A 19,680-nucleotide genomic window follows, 5' to 3' on the forward strand; every position below is an offset into this window, starting at 1 on the left:
GGAGATGGGGATTGTGCGAGTTCTGGGGCGGGTATGTGATCGGTTCTGGGGCGGGTCTGTGATCGGTTCTGGGCCGGGTCGGAGATGGGGATTGTGCAGTTCTGGGGCGGGTCTGTGATCGGTTCTGGGGCCGGGTCTGTGATCGGTTCTGTCCGGGTCGGCTATGTCTATGATCGGGACTGTTCAGTTCTGGGGCGGGTCTGTGATCGGGACTGTGCGGTTCTGGGCCGGGTCCGTGATTGGGACTGTGCGGTTCTGGGCCGGGTCGGAGATCGGGACTGTGCGGTTCTGGGCCGGGTCTGTGATCGGTTCTGGGCCGGGTCGGAGATGGGGACTGTGCAGTTTAGGGGCCGGGTTGGGGCTGTCTCCTCCCCTTCCTGAGCTCGGCCCTGAGCTCGGCTCTGGAATGACAGGCATTCCTGCGGGAAGGGAGCTGGCACCGACACCTATTTGTGAGAGCCAAGTGCCAGCCATGGGGGACAGGGGCAGCGGGACCTGCGCTGGACACTCGGACACCGGAGCCGTGGCCTGAGGGTCGGGGGCCTCGCTGGCCGGGCTCGCTCTTCACGCCAGGTGTGGATTTAGCGTTGTAAAGCGCTGAAGTGTTCTCGGCACAGACCTGTCCTCCCTTCCCGGAGCGCTGCTTGAGCAGGATCCCATGGGGCAGCCGCACTTCTCCAGGCCGGTAAATCCAGGTGCTTTCGGTGAGTAATGCAGGGCAGGGGACAGAGCTCTGGGGCTCTGCAGGTGACCGAGGAGCTGGGAGGAGTGGAATGTGGAACTTGTGTAACCTGCGCCCAGCTGGGGGAGAAACAGACAAATAACTCCATTTCCTTCCTTTCTCTTGCTTATTTCACGTGGAATCACAGTGCAACGCGTTCTCTGATCTTCAGACAGGCTCCAAGCTGCTTTAAGGGACAGCCTCTGGCTGTCATGGCTTCAGGATTTTACCTTTGGAAAGCGCTTGGACAGTGGGAAAGCTCACCTGTGTGGGGCACAGTCAGCCCCGAGAGTGAGCCTGGACCAAAGCCACCAAGAATTGCCTCCTTGTGGTTTATGTCACCCAGCTTTTGGGGCAGCTAGAGCAGTTTCAGGGGGAGAAGGGCTTGGCAATCATCTCCCTGCTTGTTTTCCCTCTCCACGCTGAGGTATCTCAGTAACAGGCTGGAGAAAACACAGCTGTGTTGAGCTCCAGGAGCAGCCCCAGTTCCGAGCACTGGCTGGGGTCAGCGTTACTCCAGGTCTGTCGTGCTGTTCCCAGCACTGTGGCTGTGAGGAGGCTTTCCACATCCCGCCGTTGCCTTTCTGTCATTCCCACTTGCTGTTAGCTGCCTGGGCTCAGTTGTTCATCCTCATCTATAGAGTGGACTTTTTTGATGTTTAGAGAAGGAATTGACATTGGCAGACAAAGAGCACCCTCAAGATACAGACTGTTATTTTTCATACTGTTTTTTAAATTATTTTTCACGTCTAGAACTTTGACCCTATCAAGCATTTCTAGGGCTCAGATGAAACCAGGGATTCTCTTCTCACCACCAGTTCACTCCAGCTAGTCTTGTTCAAGAGTTGCTAAAAATAAAGTGATAGAGTGGAAGGGAGAACTAAAACTTCAGTTGTCTTTGTACTGTGGAGATGAACAGCATCTTCTGCTTGGATTTACTCACAGTTAGAAACCGACCTGGTCAGTCTCGGGTTCTTTCCTCATCAAACACCAGGAACAGTGGTAATTTCCAGGGCAGTGGGCTTGGTGTAATGATATTGTGCTTTCTGGAGGCTGGGGCCAGCAGACCTGGTGTTTCCTCAACTGCTCATTTGCTCTCTGAAGTCTTTTTTCATGGCACAGCTCTCACAGCTCCTACTGATTAAATGTGGAACTTGAAGAGATGGTTCTTGCATTAACTGTGGCAGGATGCTGTTAAGGAGAGTCCCGTGAAGATTATGGTGATTAGAAACACACAAAACATAGGGAAGCCGAGGGCTGGGAGTATTTGAGGCTGTTTTGTGACCACAACCTTTTATTCCTTTAAGGTTAGGATTCACATCTTCCCTGGATGATTCAGGAAGACATACACCAAGTTTTTAAAGCTGTTTTAGGGAAGCTTAGAAACATTTACCTAAAGTGCTTTTTGGATACTTTTAACAGCATTTCCCTCAAAAAGTGTTTGCTTTTTGAATTGTTGCTGTTTGCTTGGAAGCTTCTGGGATTCTTGAGTGCTTTGCTGGACACAGCAGGTGGGAGGAGGGAGTTGGTTTGCTCTCCAGTGTGTGCATCCACACTGTGGCAACACGAAGGCTTGTGGCAGTGCCTTGGCCCTGGCTCGGGGCTGTGGTGGTGCCACTGGAGCCGCAGGTCCAGTATTCCAGTTCCTGAGGTGTGTGATGAGCAGAACATATTCTGCAGAGCTCCCTGATGCACCTTGTGGGCTTGCTCGATGGCAGAACTTCAGGGAGGTGTGTTCCTTAGGGAAGGAAATAAAGGTGATTAAGCAGAGTTGCTGCCATGGTGCTGAGTACTTGCCTCATTTGCCCAAAACCAGAAATGCCCAGCAAGCTCCTTATGAACAGAAACTCCTGGGATTTGTAGAAATCCCATAGTAACTCCTACAAGAAGAAATGGATCAGGTTCTGGCTGAACTCTGGATTGTGGATGGAAGGAATGTGGCCCAAGCTCATGATTTACACACCGTGCAAGTCTGTTTACACATCAAAATAGGGATGTTTCCTCATGAGGATCTCTCTTAATGAAGGTAGAATTTACCAGGTCTTACATCCCAGAAAAGGACTGGGGCAGAGAGCCCCATGGTAGTGCAGGGAGGGCAATACCTGGCTTCTCTTAGACTGCTTCACCAGCCTTTGGATGTCTGCAGGAATGGCTCAGGGAGAAAAGCAGCTTGTTCTTAACCTTTCCCTGGCAGCTCCGTTCCCTGTCCTGGGGCTCACTGACCCTACAGCCTTAAAGGATTGTGCCATTTTCCTCATGAACACTAAAAATCAGTAGCTTTTCTCGCAGGTATATTCAAGATATTACGAACTGTCATCATCTGAGATGTAATCCTTTGATTGCTTCACAGCCTTCGGCCTTGCTTTGTTGTGATCTTAGACTTGGATCTGAGGTGATTTTTAGCTTAAAAGCAGAATTTCTCCATAGCTGGGGTGACTTCTGAGGGTGTGTGGCCTGAGTTAAAACAGTTTAAAAACTCACCAGGATTAATGCTGGAGCACCCTGCACTAGGATCCAGGCTGGGTTTAGTTCTTTAACACTGTGCATCCGAGGTGCCTATTTGATGTTACTGCAGGTATCTTCCACATTGGAGATGATCCTCAATGGAAGCAATGGTTTTTAGCTATTCCTCTTGGACCCTGAAGCTCCTGCTGTGCCTGTGTCCAGGCTGGCAGTGCTTGGCTCTACAAAAGGGTAGTTTGGGGCTTGACCCCGAAGTGGGAATTCACTCTCCTTGCTCACCTTGTGGCTTTTCCTCCCAGTGTGACCATTAAACCATGACATCTACAGGCGGGTTCCTAAGGGCCAGCTGGGAGCTGCCTGCTGGGTTGTCCTGTGTGTGTGCCATGTGTGGGGTTTTCAATTGACCCCATGAATCCTGGCTGCTCGAGTTTAACCCACTGAGGCTATGGTGGAAGTGAAAGCTTCACCCTGTTTAATGGGAATGGCAGCCCCAAGCCTGACAGGACCTTTGGGAACAGATGACACATCACCACAGCCACTTGCTGAGGGTGTGAGGGACCAGCTGTGGGTCTCTAGCTCCTTCCACTGAAATGGTTTCTCTGTTTTGGGGAAAAAAAAAAGACTGGGGTCACTCAACACCACAAGATGCAGTGGAAAAAGAGCCTTTTTTCTGCATTAAATTTAACTGCAAGACTTGAGCAAAAACATGTCTGGAGGAGAGGGTTGTAAGGACCAGCTGGCCAGGCAAACCGATAGGGAATTGCATCCCAAGCTGCTTGGCACTGCTGGCGCTTCCTGCCTTCTTGTGCGTTCAGGCTGTGCCAATTTTGTGACGTTTCCCTAGATTATTTCAGTCTAAACATTTTGGGTTAACACAGATCTGCTGTTTTAAACAGCTCAAATTCACCTGCTTGTTTGGATAGAATGAGATCAAACAGCTTAAGTATTTGGGAGAGCAGATCTGAAATGGCAGGAGGCTGTGGCTGGGAAGCAGCTGGAGCATCGCACTGCCCCTGGACCAGCTGCATTCTGAGCCCCAAGTGTTCCAGGCCATTTCCCCAGCAACATGCTGAAGTTGCAGCACGTATTTTATTGCTGATTTTCCTCAGCTGGGGCTCTGTTGGAGCATTAAACCCAGCATCCAGTTATCAGGCTGGGCTCTGTGGGGTCACTTTTCCAAAGCATGGACTACTGCTTCCAGAGGGGTTTAACAAGGCCCTGCTTCAGCATGGGGTCACTTTAGGGACCTGCTGGCTGGGAATCTCTTGACCTTCTCATGAGGCCATGAGGACTCTCCTGGCTTCACCCAGGGCTGTGTGACCTCATTTAACCTTTTCCGTGTATTTAAATGGGTTTTCCAGCCTGGCACCATGGGGAGGGTGAGGCTGGTTGGTCTCTCATCAGATTCCTGGTGCCTCCCACCTTTCCTCAAAGTCTGGTCCCTTTTTTCTTTTTCCCCTATTTCGTTCCCCTAGCCCTGTGCTGTAGCTCCTTCCCGGTTTCCCAGGGCATGACTCGGATAAGGAAGGGTTTCCCCCTTGCATTGCAAAGCAGCTTAAGGACCCTCCTGTACCTTGTAGAGCAGGGCAGGAGGAGGCACAGCCTCGGCAAGGTGGGTTCTGTGCTTTCACAGGGAAGAGATGTCCTCTCTGCACCATTTCATGGAGGGTTGAACTGGAAATGGTCTGTGAATGGAAGGGAGGGTCCGTTTTGGAGGAGTGTGAGCTCTATCTGATGTGAACAATCACTGAACAATAAGGTTATTTGAATGCAGATCTGTAAGGCTCACCTCCAGCTGCCATCCACCCGCTCATTAGTCCTCAGAGTCATAATTGCTTCACAACGGACTGCTTTAAATGTCTGTGTGCCTGTGGTAATGGGGATGGGAAAAGGAAGAGTGCTGTGGAAGGGTCACCTGCACAACAGGACAGAATGAATCCCAGTGGGGATCAGGGAAGGGATTGCTTCCCTGGCTTCAGTGTGAGCAGTGGGCTGGAATGGTCTCAGAATGTTCAGTAACATGTCAAGTTTTATTCTACACAGAGCAAAAGGGTGGTGGAAATTATTTGGACGGTTTTGTGTGCCTGTCTCCCCCTCTTGCCCCACTGTTTCTGGGCATGGAACTGATAATCCCCCAGCAAAACCAGGTGTTTCCGTGTTGGACGACACCTGACTCTCAGCAGGAGCCTAGGAGCAGTTGTAGCTCGGCACAGGGAGCAGTGAGGCAGAGAAGCAGGATCAAGAGATTTGCTCTTGATGTGAAGGTCTTGTGAAACCTCCTGAGTTCGCCTGCGTGGTTGCAGTCCTGGCAGTGAAGCTCCACCCTGGGAAGGTATTTGCTTTGACAGCTGGACCTGGGCTGCAGGAGCTGCTGGAAAGGTTCTGCCTGGAGTAGTCACATGTGGGTTCTCCCCACCCTCTCTGCTCCTAGCTGCTCCTCCTTTGGAGGTACCGTGCCTCTCCTGCAGTTTCAGCTCGTCCCTTCCTGTCCTGTGCTCCTCCCTGGCTGCTCCGAGGGGACTGTGGCAGGGGAGTGCTTGTCCTCCTCCTTCTAACTGGAAATGGAGACATTCCAGGGTGCTGAGGGCTCTTCATTAATCCCTGGACCTGATGGTTGAGTTTTCTTTTAATAACTTACTTTGCTTAGTGCAGCACTCTGACATCTTGGGTGGTAGGCAGCACATAAGTGACATTCCTCAGAGCAGCTCAGGGAAGGGGGGGATATAAGGCAGGCTTGGTACTGCTGCCTTCAGCACTGCTCTCCTTGGAAAGGTGAGGGAAATGCCTTTGATGACACTTGGGCTTCAAATTCCATCTACAGCCTGTGCTTGGCAAGTGCTCGTGCCTGCCTGGTGAAGTTTGGGAATGCTCTGTTGAGCACAGTGAATACTGCTTGTTAAAATTGCATGTACAACTTCAGGGCTAATGCTCTGGTCTCTGAAGAAAGTGCCTCTAAACATGCAGACAATTCCTCTTGGGTTTCTGGGAGCTCAGAATGCCTTTCTGCCTCCTGTGCCCCCCGCTTCCATCCACCCTCCCTCCATCCCTGCAGAAAATCACAGATCAGTGCTGCCATGGTGTATGTTATTTCCCACCCAATTTCTCTCTTGTTATGAATTCAGGGTTGTTGTTTTGGTGTTGGTTTGGTTTTTTTATTTAAAAGCATGTCAGATGTGGAATTGAGCTTTCTTTTTCGGACAAATGTTGGCTGGCATCAGCTTTTGACTGGTTCAGAGTGAGGGACTTTCTGTTACGGGCTGATTTAAAAAAAAGTACAATCAACAAGTAAACAGTGGCTCAAACCCTCTCTGGTTCTTCTCGTCCGTGTGTTTCAGTGATCTTCCATTCGTTTGTTGAGCTCTGCAGTGCTCCTGTCTCTAGTGCTGAAGCTGGGGGATTCTGGCTCTGGAGCTCCTGCCATGGAGTGGGCACCAGCTGGCTTCACTTAGCTTGTGTGCGCTGATATCTGTATCTTTTTTTTTTTTTTTCTTTTTTTTTAGGCAGTGCTAGATTCTGCTCTTTGTAAGTGGTCCTCTGTGTTCCATCAGATATCCCAAAACAGCAACATCAGGCAAAGCAGGATCAACAGACCCCAGATTAGTGTTTGGTGCTCCAGTTCTGCTTCAAAGTGTTTTTTTTGTTTTTGGTTTTTTGGTGGGTCTTTTGTGGGGTTTTTTTTTTTTTGTTTTTTTGAGTTGGGGGTGGTTTTATTTTGGTTTGGTTTTTTTGCATCCCTTCCCACCTCCGTGTCCTTCTCGTGCAGTTCTCTAGAGACTGCTGAGCAGTAGGTGGAGCACAGGCCTGTATTGTGTCGCTTTCCTGTGCAGTTGTTGCTCTTGGCCAGCTTTGCTGCCCGTATTTATAGAAGGAAAATCAGAGAGGGGAAAATCTAGCACATCCAGCTGCTGGAATGGCTCTGGTGATTTTGGGGTGCGGACAGCTGTGAACATCAGCTCAGTGGGCTGGAAGGTGTTTGTGTTCCTGTAATGACTTGTGTCCAGCACCTGCTGCTTCCAAATGAAGATGAGAAAACGTAGGGAAGTGGTTTGCATTTATGGGCAAAGCTGTGGCACTGCAAAATTGAATTAGTAGGTGGCTGAGGCAGCTGGGGGAACTCAGCCTGGAGAAAAGGAGGCTCAGGGGGGCCCTTCTCACTCTCTCCAACTCCCTGACAGGCAGGTGCAGCTGGGGGGGGTCAGGCTCTGCCTCCAGAGAACAAGGAACAGAGCACGAGGAAACAAGCTGTGCCAGGGGAGGTTCAGGTTGGACACCAGGAGGAGTTGATTCATTTGAAGAATTGTCAGTCCCTGGCACAGTCTGTCCAGGGCAGTGGTGGAGTCCCCATCCCTGGAGGTGTCCAAGGAACGACTGGACATGGCACTCGGTGCTCTGGGCTGGTGACAAGGTGGGGATTGGGCACAGATTGGATTCAGTGATCTTGGAGGTCTTTTCCAACTTTAATGATCCTGGGATTCTGTAATCTTTGTCTCATCAGGAAGGCTCTTACCCCTTTGCCCTGTTTATGTTGAGAAGCCCACTTGGGTCTCCCCAAGCTGATATGAGGGCTCAGTGGAGCCACAGACAGAGTCTTGTTCCCTTCTTTGCATGAACCTGTGCAGCCATTCCCAGTGTGGGCTGGGTTGGTGGGAGATGGGAGCTGGTACCTGCAGCACAGAAGTAATTCTTTATTCTTTTCCTTCTTTTCTGTGCAGCTGAAGAGGTGGATCACGCCCCAGGTGATGCCAGCATGGGGATAGATGTTTTGGAATCAGGTGACACCACACCTCCTACAAAGAGGAAAAGCAAGTTCTCAAGCTTTGGCAAGATTTTCAAACCCTGGAAGTGGAGGAAAAAGAAAAGCAGCGACAAATTCAAGGAGACTTCTGAAGGTAAAGTAGCAGGGGGCTGGAGAGGTGTCCCTTCCTCCATCCGTCTGAGAAGGGCTTACTGTCACAAGTCTGAGTGCTGACACATGTAAGAACCAAATGGGACTTTGGTGATCAGCTGGCACCTGCAATCTCTCCAGAAACACCTTGCCATGGAGCTGTAGTTTCAGACAGATTAATTCCTTTCTTTCAGGGAAGCTCCCCAAGCAGCTGTGGGGAGGGAGGTTTTGCTCCATGATGAAGCAGTGCAGTGTGAAAATGCAGGTCTGAACATGCAGTTCCCTCCTCTCTCCTCCTAAAATCCATGCAAAACCAGTGAAATTTAAGCCCTTTTTTTCTTTCTAGAGAATCTCTTTAAAAGAAAAAAAAATCTTCTTGAACTTCAGGCTTGCTCTGTTATCTGAGTGCTTTTTTCAATTTAATATCAGTTTGTAGAACGAAAGATTTCTATGCGAAAGCCAAGAGAGGAGCTGGTAAAAAGAGGGGTTCTGTTGGAAGAGCCTGAGCAGGGTGAGTCTGCAAATGAACTTCTCCTTTCTGTGTCTGTGTAGCTGATCTTCCTCTGCCAAACCTCACCCTTGAGAGACAAATCTAAGGGCTTTCTGCTGGAGTGATTCCTGTCTGCCTTACCCTTTACTATGCTCTCTCTTGTCTGTTTTCCCACCTGGGAGGAAGGCAGCCTGCTCAGGGAGGAAGATGGTGCCACATTTAGGTTAGAAGCAAGGAAAACAGAGCTGCTTCCACTAACCTGAAGACTTTATGGAAGTCTGCTATTGCACATGCAGTAGATGACTTGGCTCATGTTGGACTCTGCATTGCAGCAGGGAATTGGTGACTGCTCCGTGATGGAGGGTGGATACAAAAGCTGATGGAGATTTATGACTTCAGTTACAACTTCTTGTTCTGTAGCACAGCACTGGGCTCACTAACCTCTAAGACAGGAGGAAGGGCAGGACAGGGAGAAGAAAAACCCTTGATGGCATACAGTGCTGTGTGATTTGTTGATAATTGACTCATTGATAATGAAATCAAGGGCTCTCAGCTCCAGCTGGTTGGTTGCTGTGCTGTCCTGTGCAGAAGGTGACTGAAGACCAGCTGTTTCAGAAGCCAGAAAGAAGCTGGTGTGGCTCCATGGTGGTTGAGTCAGCTCAGCCCACCTCTCCACTCCCCTGCCTTCTGAGTGTTTTCCTCTTTGCTTCTCTCCTCCCATCCCCTTGCAGATGGTGAAGAGCCAGAGAAGCTGAACCCACCTGCACTGAAGAATGGCCACACTGTTCCCATTGGGGCCCTGGGGTCTGTGACCTGCCCAGCCAGGAGGAAGAGGCCACAAACACATCCAGCCTTAGGAAGCCTGTTCCAGTGGAGGAACCAAAGAAGAGGCAGGGTAAGAAACCAGATGTGTGCAAAATCAGGGCTTCACATTCTCCTGTAACCAGTTTGAATTCTCATCGGATCCTTCCCACTCTCAGTAGGCCCTACAGTGCCTTAACCTGTGCTGCCTCCCTTTGCAGGCTCCTCCAGCAGTCACCCTGGCCCTGAACGGAAACCACCTCAGGAGCCACATGTTCCCAGACAACCTCTGCTTCCTCCAAAAGACCTCCCTCCACTTCCCAGGAGGCAAATGAAGTGGCAAGCAAAGGATCCACACCTGCCAGCAGCACTGCAAGAACTGCTCCCCTTCAGCACAGCACCCCACAGCAGCAAAGACAGTCAATTCCACAGCTGCCCCTTCCCCAGCCCCCAGGGACTCTGCTTCCTGCTCCTGCCAGTGCCAACACTACTGCTCCCACCAGTGCAACCAGCACAGCTCCGGCCAAACAGCCTCCCGTCCCTCCTCCCAAACCTGTCAACAGAAATAGCAACTCACTAATAGGTAAGTGACCCCATGAGCTGTTTTTCGTACCCAAGATGTTCTGGAGCCACTACTCCAAGACTCTCTTCCCTTCATAAGGGGAGATGTTTAGTTGCATCAGAATGTCTGACCATCTTTCGTGAAAACAGTCCAGTTTGGACTCAAATCTGTCAGTGTGTGGCCAGGACACACGTGTTCTGGGAGCGGTGTAATTACTGGAGTCTTCTGCCTTGAGCCATCCACTCTGTTCCCAACAGCTACCTGCAGGAAGGGATCCCTGCCTGCCTGTTCTGTCAACTCTAAGGCAGTGTCTGAATGTTGGTGTTCACTGGGGCTGGGATTCAGCTGGGGTTGGGGAGAATGGTGGATGAGGTTTTGCTTTGTGACAGTGTGGTTAGTGACAATTCCATCTTTCACCTGCTCTTGGGAAAAAAAGCAGACCAACAAATAAACGCAAAAAATCCACATCACAGCAAACAGTCTGGTGTGGCTCTCACTGCCAGGCCATGTGGTTTCTTAGGGCAGAGACCAGGAGCTGGCAGGGATAATCCAGACTTTCCTGGTTATACTCAGGCACCCCCTCTAAGATCTGTGGCTGGGCTATTGACATGTGAGTCTTATCCCTATGTCTTGTCCTATGGATAAATCGGCTCAACTGTAATTTGAACTGAATCTTCCCATTAAGAGAATGAAATGTTTTCATCTCTGGAACTTTTCTAAGCAGAAGATTTGGCAAGAGTTTCTTAAAGCTCATTTAGTCTCTGTTCTCTGTGGGAGTTCTGGGGATCTTAAAGATGCAACATGGAGAGTTGAGATGACTTCCATGGCCTGTTGGCATTTCAGGCAGTTCCTTTACAGACTATCCTTCCTAATCTTTGGACAGGGTTAGCAGAGGTTAGGTTAGGGAAGCTCCTGGGAAGATCAATGACAGGTCTGCACTGTTACCACAGAAACTGGAGGTGTTACCCAGGTGTGGTTTGAGTGCTGGATGTGCAAGTTGCCATCTGAAATAGCCTGGGCCACTGCTTTCAGTGTGGGCAGATGATTCTGCTCTGCTTGGGGCTCACCTTGCTCTGGCAGGTTTTGCAAGTGACCTTGGTATGGTATTAACAATCCCCATGTGCCAGACCAGCTTGATTAGCCTGACCATGCTTGAGCACTCCATGAAATACCTTCTTGTTTTCTTTAAGCTGCTTGCACACACTGCAGGTGGCATTTGAAATGCCCCAGCACTAATGGTAGGAGGTACTTGTGGAACAAAAAATGTGGCTGGAAACAGCAGCGTATCCAACGTGTTTAGAGCCATCCTGCCTCTGGGCTGGGAGCATGCAGGGAGCAGAGAACCAGCAGTTCTCTTTTGTCTCCTGGGTACGAATACAGATGTAGAGGAGGCTCCACAGCCCTCTGGTCTGGCATGCTGGAGCTGTGGTGTTGCTGTGTGAGCCTTGTGTTGTCACTGCTGTTGAACAGCCGGAGTGGAATTGGCTTTGTGAGCTCTCCATGGGTCTTTGGTGCCTGCTCTGACTGCAGGGGTGTCCTTCTGTGCAGCTGTTACAGCCTGAGGCAGGGTGCAGGTCACCCCTTTGTCTGTCCCCAAGATGCTTATTCCCTGAGCAGTTCTGTGTCTCAAGCAGCAGTTTTCTTCTGCCAGCTCCCTTTCAAATTTTGCTCTTACCAGAGGTGCCTCAAGCCTGGTCCTTGCCAGGCTTGGAGCACTGCTCAGGAGACACTGGAGTCCTTTGGGCAGGAGCTGAGGGCACTCTGTTTTGCACAATCTGGCCCTTAATCTACAAGGGGAAAGTCTAAAAATGCTAAACATCTCACAAATGTGCCCACCTCTCTCCAGTTACGTGCCCTTATCTCTCCCACTTGCAGCACCCTCTCGTGGTGTCTGCACTGCAGATTCTCCCAGCTCTGTTCTGGGGACATCCGTGTGTCACCGCCACCCACTCAGGGAAATGTGCAGCAAGTCTCAGCCGCTTTAGGCAAAGCCTCTGCAAGCCCCAGAAGCCATGGATACATGGATGTTAAAAGGTGCAAACTCCTAAAGCAAGAGCAGTTTTTACTGTTCCCTAGGAACAGAGTGGGATTTGAGGATCTTGTGACTGCCCACTGCGAGCATTTCTTGTGTCTCTATTTCTTCCTCTCTTCTCCATCAAACAACAAATATTTATGTTAACAGCTTTCGGTATTTTTGGAAGTTTTTCTAGATCCTTTGTAGTGGCAGATGAGTTTATATGGGGCTTAAGGAGCAGAGTTCAGAGGGAGTAAAGCAGAACCTCATCCTGAGGGGCTGCTGGCAGTGCATTGTTCTTGGGCTGGGTCTGATGAATGAATACAGCTGGGGGGAGCACACTGCTGCCTGCAGCTCTGCTGATTTTTGCCTCTGAGCAGAAAGTAAAACTTCAAGACTTCTTGAGTCTTCACAAGAAGTTCTTCGATGTGCAGGGGAGCCGTTAACACAACTGGAGTCTGGGGTGTCCTGGATGTCGTGGATTCCTTTATGCTGTAAATACAGCCATAAAGTGCCCACGTAACTGCATTCCTGGGCAGGTTCCTGTGCTGTCTTTCAAGGGCTGGTGCCGTTTCTCTCTTCCTGAAGCAGCAGGATGTACAAACCTGTCTCAGCCTGCTCATTTTTGGCTGCTCTCCCAAGTCCTAACTTTGCTGCTGAAGGACAAACTAGAGCCTTGCAACCTGGATATTTCTGGTATGATATTCCAGTAAAAGTAGCAGAGAATGTTTAGTCCAAGGATCTGAGTGCATCGTTGTGCTTTTTCCACACTGGTGAAGGTAATCTGGAAAAATACCCTGTTCAATATTGTGGCTTTTGTGGTTTTTTATTTTCAGCTGAACTTTCCCAGGTAATGACCAGTGGTACAGCCTTGTCCAAGCCTTCCCCTCCTCTCCCCCCGAAGAGAGGCCTCCTGCCTAACAACACGTCAGAAGCTGTCACCTCCAAGCCCCCAAATGACAGGACAGTGAGTCGCCCCACACCAGCTCCACTGCTGACCCCCAGCTTACCCACCGCCCTCGGTCCTCGCCGCCGCTGCCCACCCACGTACCCCCGGACCCTCCACGCACGGCACTGCCCACCTCCACCCCTGCCCCAGACCCACTGCACTCCCTGGACCTGCCGAAGGAGACTCCTCCTCCTCCTGAAGACTTCAGGTCCGTGGAAGTGTCGAAGAGGACGGCAGAGCAAGGGTTTTGGCGAGCCCCCTGTGCTGCCTCGGCTGCCCCAAATCCCCCTGCACATTCGTATCCAGCAGGCTCTGGCCAGCCCCCTGCCTGTCACCCCACCTCCCGAGGGGTCCCACAGGGCTCACCTCGCTGCTCTTTGAGAACGATGGTTTTGGAGAAGACAATGGCACCCTGGGCAGGACGAGATCCCTGCCTGTCACCATTGAGATGCTCAAAGTGTGAGTAGCTCCTTGTACGTGTGCTGGCTCTCCCAGCTTCTGCTGCACTGTGATGGTGGGGATGGCTCTGGGCAAGGGCTTAGGGCCTCTGCTGAAACCTCTTGGCCAAATCTGTGTTTCAGGCTATTAAGAGCCAGAGCATCTTCCCCATGAAATTACCCCTGGTTTTGGGATTTTATTGCTCACAAAGGGAAATGGGTTTCAAACTACAAACACAGGCTGATGCCAGGAATCCAGACCTGGACTGTCTGTAACTGCACCAAGACCAAACAAAGTCCTGCAATTCCATCCATCTGTGGCCTTTCTTAGCCTTTCATTTTGCTAAACATAAGTGGGAAAAGGACTGTCTTGTGTTAGAGCAGAGCTGAATCTCCAAGTCACAAAGTAGTGGGGTCAGAGGACTGTTTGATTCTGCAGAACCTGCCTCTGTCATTTCCTTGGCCAGAGCCCTCTGTGCTCTGAACAGAGGGGACAGTGCAGGAGCCTGTGGTGGCTCTTGCATCTCTGGTTTCTGGGCTTCCCTGAGGAGAACTAAGGATGTATTGATTCTAGGGATATTCTGCAGCCGCTGTGCCGTGTGTTCTGAGGTGTAATAGCATGCTTCTCGTTAGTCCAGATGATGAGGAAGAGGAAGAAGATGACCAGGAAGAGGAACAGAACTCAGGTCCTCGTGTGTATATTGGAGATGTGCCATCTGTGACAGTCATCCCCAAACTGGTACCCCAAGTCCTCCCAGAGGAGCAGGAAGGAGACGAAGGGATGAGCGACTCTGACTCGGAGGGGCCCATCCTCTATAAAGATGATGAGGATGAGGAAGATGATGGAAGCCATAACAGTAAGGCTTTGACATTGCAGGTGGCATTTTATTCTCTTGTGGCTGGCTGCACTGAGATCTGGATCAAAGCACTGCTTCCCACAGTGCTTCAAAGCAGCTGGTTCTTGGTTGCACGATGCAGCACATGTCCTCTGCAGCCAAGCCTGCGCACTCACCTGCTGGGTGCACCCCTTCAGCTGCAGGTGGCTCCTGTGACAGCCTGTACTGTCGCAGCCCCTCAGGTAGGACAGCAGGAGGTGGGCATGTGGTGTCACACAAGAGCGCTGGCTGCTGCTGTGCCATGAGCGCAGAGCTTGGGAAGAGCCAGGACAGGGGACAGCTCCCCTCAGGGAGAGCACAGCTCCAGGGGCACAGGGCTGGGGTTGCTGTGGCAGGATCAGCAGCCTTGAGCTGCCTCCTGTTGTTCTCCCTCCCCATAGGCATGCTGGCCAACAAAGTGAAGAGGAAAGATACGCTGGCTATGAAGCTGGGGAGCACAACCACACCACAGGAGGAGAAGATTGTCTTCCCTCGGAAGAGCAAGGAGGAGTGGAACGAAATTCGTCAGCAGATTGGGACGACGCTGATCAGGTACAGATAATGATGATCATTGTGTTCAGAGTGGGACTGGACAAAGTTGGGGCCTTGTCCAAGCAGCTTGTGCTGGAATAGGGTGGGTGGTTGGGCACGGCAGCAGGGGCAGGGCTGGGAGGTTGAGTGTTGCTGTTCCTCTGCTGTTAGAAAAGTTGGGAGTTCCTCCTGGAGTTGGACTGTATTCCCCCTCAACAGGCCCCTGTTCCCAGAGGTTAAATGGACTGAGAGGGGAAAATCTCAAGGATTACAGACAAGTACAACACAGATGGTAGTAAAAGATGTGGGTGGAGGCAGGGTTGGGTGTTGATGGTGGATGAAGCTGGAACTGATGACAGTCCAGGCTCTGCTGTCAGAGCTCCTTGCAAATCTCCTTCTGAGCTGGAGAGCCCATAGCCCTTCCCAAAGCTGGGCCAGTGGCTGAGCAGCTGTTTGAGCAGGGCATGGTGTAAAACAGGACAGCAGTGATCCTCAGTGGTGAGTGAGGAGGAGGCTGTCTAGTGCACTGAAACCAGGCAGTTTTATCCTTCATCTGCTACTGATGAGTGACCAGATACAACATTCTGCACTTGTAACACTTCTCTTCAGGCGACTGAGTCAGAGACCAACTGCAGAAGAACTGGAACAAAGGAACATTCTTCAGCGTGAGTAGCACTTACCTGGTGGTCCTGAGAAATACCTTAAGTTTGCCTTTAACATCTTAGTGTATCAAGTGGGGATGGTTTTAAATTGAAAGAGATGTAGATTAGATGTTAGGAACAAATTCTTTCCTGTGAGGGTGGTGAGGCCCTTGGCACAGGGTGCCCACAGAAGCTGTGGCTGCCCCTGCATCCCTGGCAGTGTCCAAGGCCAGGCTGGGCAGGGCTTGGAGCAGCCTGGGACAGTGGGAGGTGTCCCTGACCATGGCAGGGGGTGGAACTGGGTGATCATTGAGGACTCTTCCAACCAAACCCATTCTGGAATCATATGATGATGGACAGAAAGCTGTCCCATGACTGCCACCTCAGAGAAGAGTGTGTGGGGTGGTTCAGACCTCTGCTGTTGCACAGCAAGGACTGGGCTGGATTTATTTGTGTTCCAGACCTTACAGCATTTCATGATCTCTAAAGCAGCAGTGCATCATGAAGTCAGGACTGTTTCTCTTGGCCATATCTTGTTCTGCAAAAGTTTTAAATAAACATCTTGAGGAAATGGGAATGTCAGTTCAGGAAGTTTCCATTTAAAATATTTATCTGTGCTGTTATTTTCTTCTAAACTATAATAGCTTTGTGAAGGAACGAGCTGCACAGTGGCTTGGGTGTATTTTGGTGAAATGGCCATTAATCTTTGACATGAATGACTCATTGGTGCTTTGTAAGGGGCATATTGCCCCTGCCAGTTCAGGAGGTGACACAGGGTATTGAGTTGTACTGTGCTTTTTGCCTGTCCTAAGCCCTTAGATCTGTAGATAATCTGATGCAGCTCAATACTCTCCTTTGTTCAAGCCTGGAAAGCACTTTCCAAAGCCTGATTTTTCCATGAAATATGTTTCTTTTCCCCTTGGCAGCGAAAAATGAAGCTGACCGTCAAGCTGAGAAGCGCGAGATCAAGCGCCGGCTCACCAGAAAGGTACTGCTGGCTCCCGTGGCGAGGGCCACCTGGCAGGGCAGGATGGCAGCGAGCACGGTGTAGGTGCTCTGCTGCGGGGGAAGTCACAGGGCTCTTGTGTAAGTGTCCCCAGTGCCCTCGGACTGCAGCGACTTTGGAATGTGGACTGTCACCCACGGTGAACCATTGGCGCCAGGGCTGTGTTTGTCAGTGACAGATCTGAGCTGGCAGCCAGTGTAAAAAGCGAGATGAGAACTAAATTTGGCACCTGACGTTTGAAGGGTTTGCTGGCCTGGCTGCCTTAACACGGTGCTTGAGCAGCCACACAGCAGGCTCCCTAAAATCCATTTCTGAAGTGGTAGTGGTGTGGGAGCTGAGCAGAGTTAACAGCTGCTTTAGCTGTTACATCCCAGTCACTTGTGATTGTTACTCGTGGCTGGGAAAAGCTTCCCCAAGGCCTGTGGGTGTGAAGTGTGAGTGCTGCCATTGCTGATGCTCTTTAGGGGTGTCACACAGGGCTCACCCTTGTAGCAGCTGTTCCCACACCCCTCAGTGTCCTTCTCCATGACAGTGTGCCCCAGGCTCTGCCCTCTCCTGGCTTTGTGATCCCAGTGGCAGTATCCAGTCTGTAAGAGGTTTACCTGTTCCCTTGCAAGCTTTAAGCAGGACCTGGTGGTGTCTGTACAGTGAGGGAGCTATTTCTAGTTTTGCTGGGGGTGCTTGGTTCTGGATGTGCTTTGTGGACAAGGCTCAGACTAACCTTCTTTGTTTTTCTGGTGTTCAGCTTAGCCAAAGGCCAACAGTGGCAGAGCTGCAGGCCAGGAAGATTCTGAGGTTTAATGAATATGTGGAAGTAACAGATGCTCAAGACTATGACCGGCGAGCAGACAAGCCTTGGACAAAGCTGACACCAGCTGACAAGGTAACTGAAATTGTCTTGTCCCCAGATGGGGAGTCTTTGCGGGATGTCCCACGCAAAAAGATGTGAGCAAAGGAGATTTGCTCTGTTCCTCTGGCTTCACCTCTTCATCTTTTCCTCTGCCACTCCACCTTCGTCCCTTCACTTTCATGTGCTGTCCTAGCTCTGCTTCCTGCTGCCTGGCAAGGTGGAGCCCAGGTGGGCACAGTCTCAAGACCAGCGTGGCTTCTGCCTCAGCTTCTGAGTGATGTAAGAATCATAAAATCATGGAATTGTTAAGGTTGGAAAAGCCCTGAAGACCATGGAGTCCAACTGTTTACCCAGCACCACCATGTTAACCACTAAACAGGTCCCCAGCTGCCCCATCTGCACATTTTGAATTCTTTCAGGGATGGTGATTCTACCACAGCCCTTTCATTAAGAGAATTTTCCTTGTATCTCAGCCTCTGGGATTGCCCAGCCCTCATCCAGGGGGGCTGATTAAATTCAGTTTGGTGTTAACGGACTGTGAAAGCTGGGGTGGCTGCTGCAATCTGAGCCCTTTCCTTCCCAAAAAAATCTCCCTCTCTGTGCAGGCTGCCATCAGAAAAGAGCTGAATGAGTTTAAGAGCTGTGAAATGGAAGTGCATGAGGAGAGCAAGCAATTCACCAGGTGAGAACTTGTTAACTTGGAGTTTCCTTGGTCTTCTAAGAGGTGACAGAGCTGTGCTGCAAGGACACTGCTCAGTGGCAAAAAACTAAAACCTTAGAAAAATTATTTGTGTGGCACTTGGGAGATTGAATGTCCCTTTCTGTCTCGGTCCTGGGGGGTGACTGGAGTGGTAGCAGACACAAAGTGGGTTGTTTTTCCTTAAACTGGGGCTTTCATCAGTGACCAGTGTCTAGTTTGAGGCAAAACACCTTGCTAATGAGTTACCTTGGATGTAATCTGTGGAGTCACCTCTGGCTCATGGCCCAAGTGATTCCTTTCCTTCCAGCTGTGTGACAAAGTTGAGTGCAGACCACAGGAGGTGAAATTGTTTGATGTTAACAGCTTCCCTGAGGGCTGAGAGCTCTGAGATAATTCAGTTTATTCTCTCTGCCCAAGTAACCATTTAACCTGAGTTCCAAGGATAACACTCAGATTTTTCGCTTGACTTTCAGATACCATCGACCATAATATTCCAAGGAGGGAGCAATAAACCCGAGATCGCTGGAAGTTTTCTGCACCCCTCTCCTAGGCAATAGTAGGGTGGAACCTCAGCTCTTCCAAGATTTGCCTTCCAAACATATCCAGAAAAGGGCTTTCGGCCAGGGAAGGGGAATCCTGTCTGAATGTAGCATTTCACTGGAACAAACACATCTCTCATGCCATCAGGCTGGAACTGACACTATACCTCGTGTGGCTCAGCAATACGACTCTGCCAGGACCGTGCCCGGGGGAATCACCCCTTCCTTCCCAAGCTGTACAGACTTGTCTTGGGGGTGCAATTCCTCATTTCCTCCTCCTTTCCATCAGGAAGGGAGAAAAAGAAAAAAAAACCAGGCAGCTGTAATGTTGGGAAGCTGAGGAGAGCATGTACTCAGAAGCATGTGTGTGTATATTAGCTGTGTACAGAGAATCCTGGCAGACAACTGACATGGCACTCATTGTTTTTTGGGGGTTTTGTTGGTTTCTGTCATGTCCTTAATGCCCTGAATCACTACTGACCAACGGTTTGTTGTCCTGGAAGGGAATTGTATAGATATTAACATATGCTGCATCTTTTTGTAAAAAAAACAAAAAAAAACCCTCAAAAAACAAACAACAGATGTATAAAACATTTGCTCTGCATTCTCTCACACTTGCTGTGATCTTAATAACAGATCTAGAGATATCTAGGCTTGTTTAACAAATTACAAGAACCAGGAAAAATGACTGTTGCCTTTTTAAAACTTTTTAATTTGGGGAAGCTGTGAGAGTAGTCAGTTGTTTTTATTGTGGCTTTCTCTTAGGTGTTTTTTACTCTCCCAAATCAGGGTTGAACCTTGCCTTTTTCTCATTTTTACAGCTAAACCTACTGGAAACTTGATAATTTCACTGTGTGGGTTGAAAGGAGGGGAAGAATAGGTTTTAAAAAGTGACCTTAAAAAGATGGTATTTCTCTTCTGAGAGAAAATTAATTCCTCAGTGCAGGTTTAAAAAAAAAATAAATCTGGTAGGGTCACTGCTGTATTATGCACAAAACTAAACTATGTGTGAGATGCCACTTGTGCGGAGTTTCGGGTGGGGAGAGAGAGAACTTTGTCTTGTTCACAGACCAGTGTGGCAGCACACCGGCCATGGCCCAGCATCCGCTGGGGGCTTTTTCCTCACAGCATCCCCTGTACAGCCGCCATTGCATTGTATATCAGTCTCCTCAGCAAACAGATTTTAATTATTAAATAAAAGTATTTTAGAATTTTT

The 19,680-nt window shown here is 50.0% G+C and overlaps 1 protein-coding gene across 1 annotated transcript; it reads left to right on the forward strand.

Annotated features, from left to right (window-relative positions):
• Positions 1-379: 379 nt before the first annotated feature.
• PHACTR4 (phosphatase and actin regulator 4) lies at positions 380-19,679 on the forward strand. The gene is given in 20 exon segments (XM_033080600.2): positions 380-704; positions 7,897-8,073; positions 8,476-8,580; positions 9,291-9,350; positions 9,353-9,454; positions 9,582-9,659; positions 9,662-9,759; positions 9,762-9,815; positions 9,817-9,943; positions 12,773-12,951; positions 12,954-13,127; positions 13,129-13,251; positions 13,253-13,344; positions 13,956-14,179; positions 14,599-14,749; positions 15,338-15,393; positions 16,296-16,357; positions 17,121-17,258; positions 17,831-17,907; positions 18,399-19,679. Coding segments are annotated over 20 exon segments (2,139 nt in total). The 5' UTR covers positions 380-658; the 3' UTR covers positions 18,415-19,679.
• The last annotated feature ends 1 nt before the right edge of the window (position 19,680 follows it).

Source organism: Catharus ustulatus, chromosome 26 (assembly GCF_009819885.2).
Source record: "Catharus ustulatus isolate bCatUst1 chromosome 26, bCatUst1.pri.v2, whole genome shotgun sequence".
Taxonomy (NCBI): domain Eukaryota; kingdom Metazoa; phylum Chordata; class Aves; order Passeriformes; family Turdidae; genus Catharus; species Catharus ustulatus.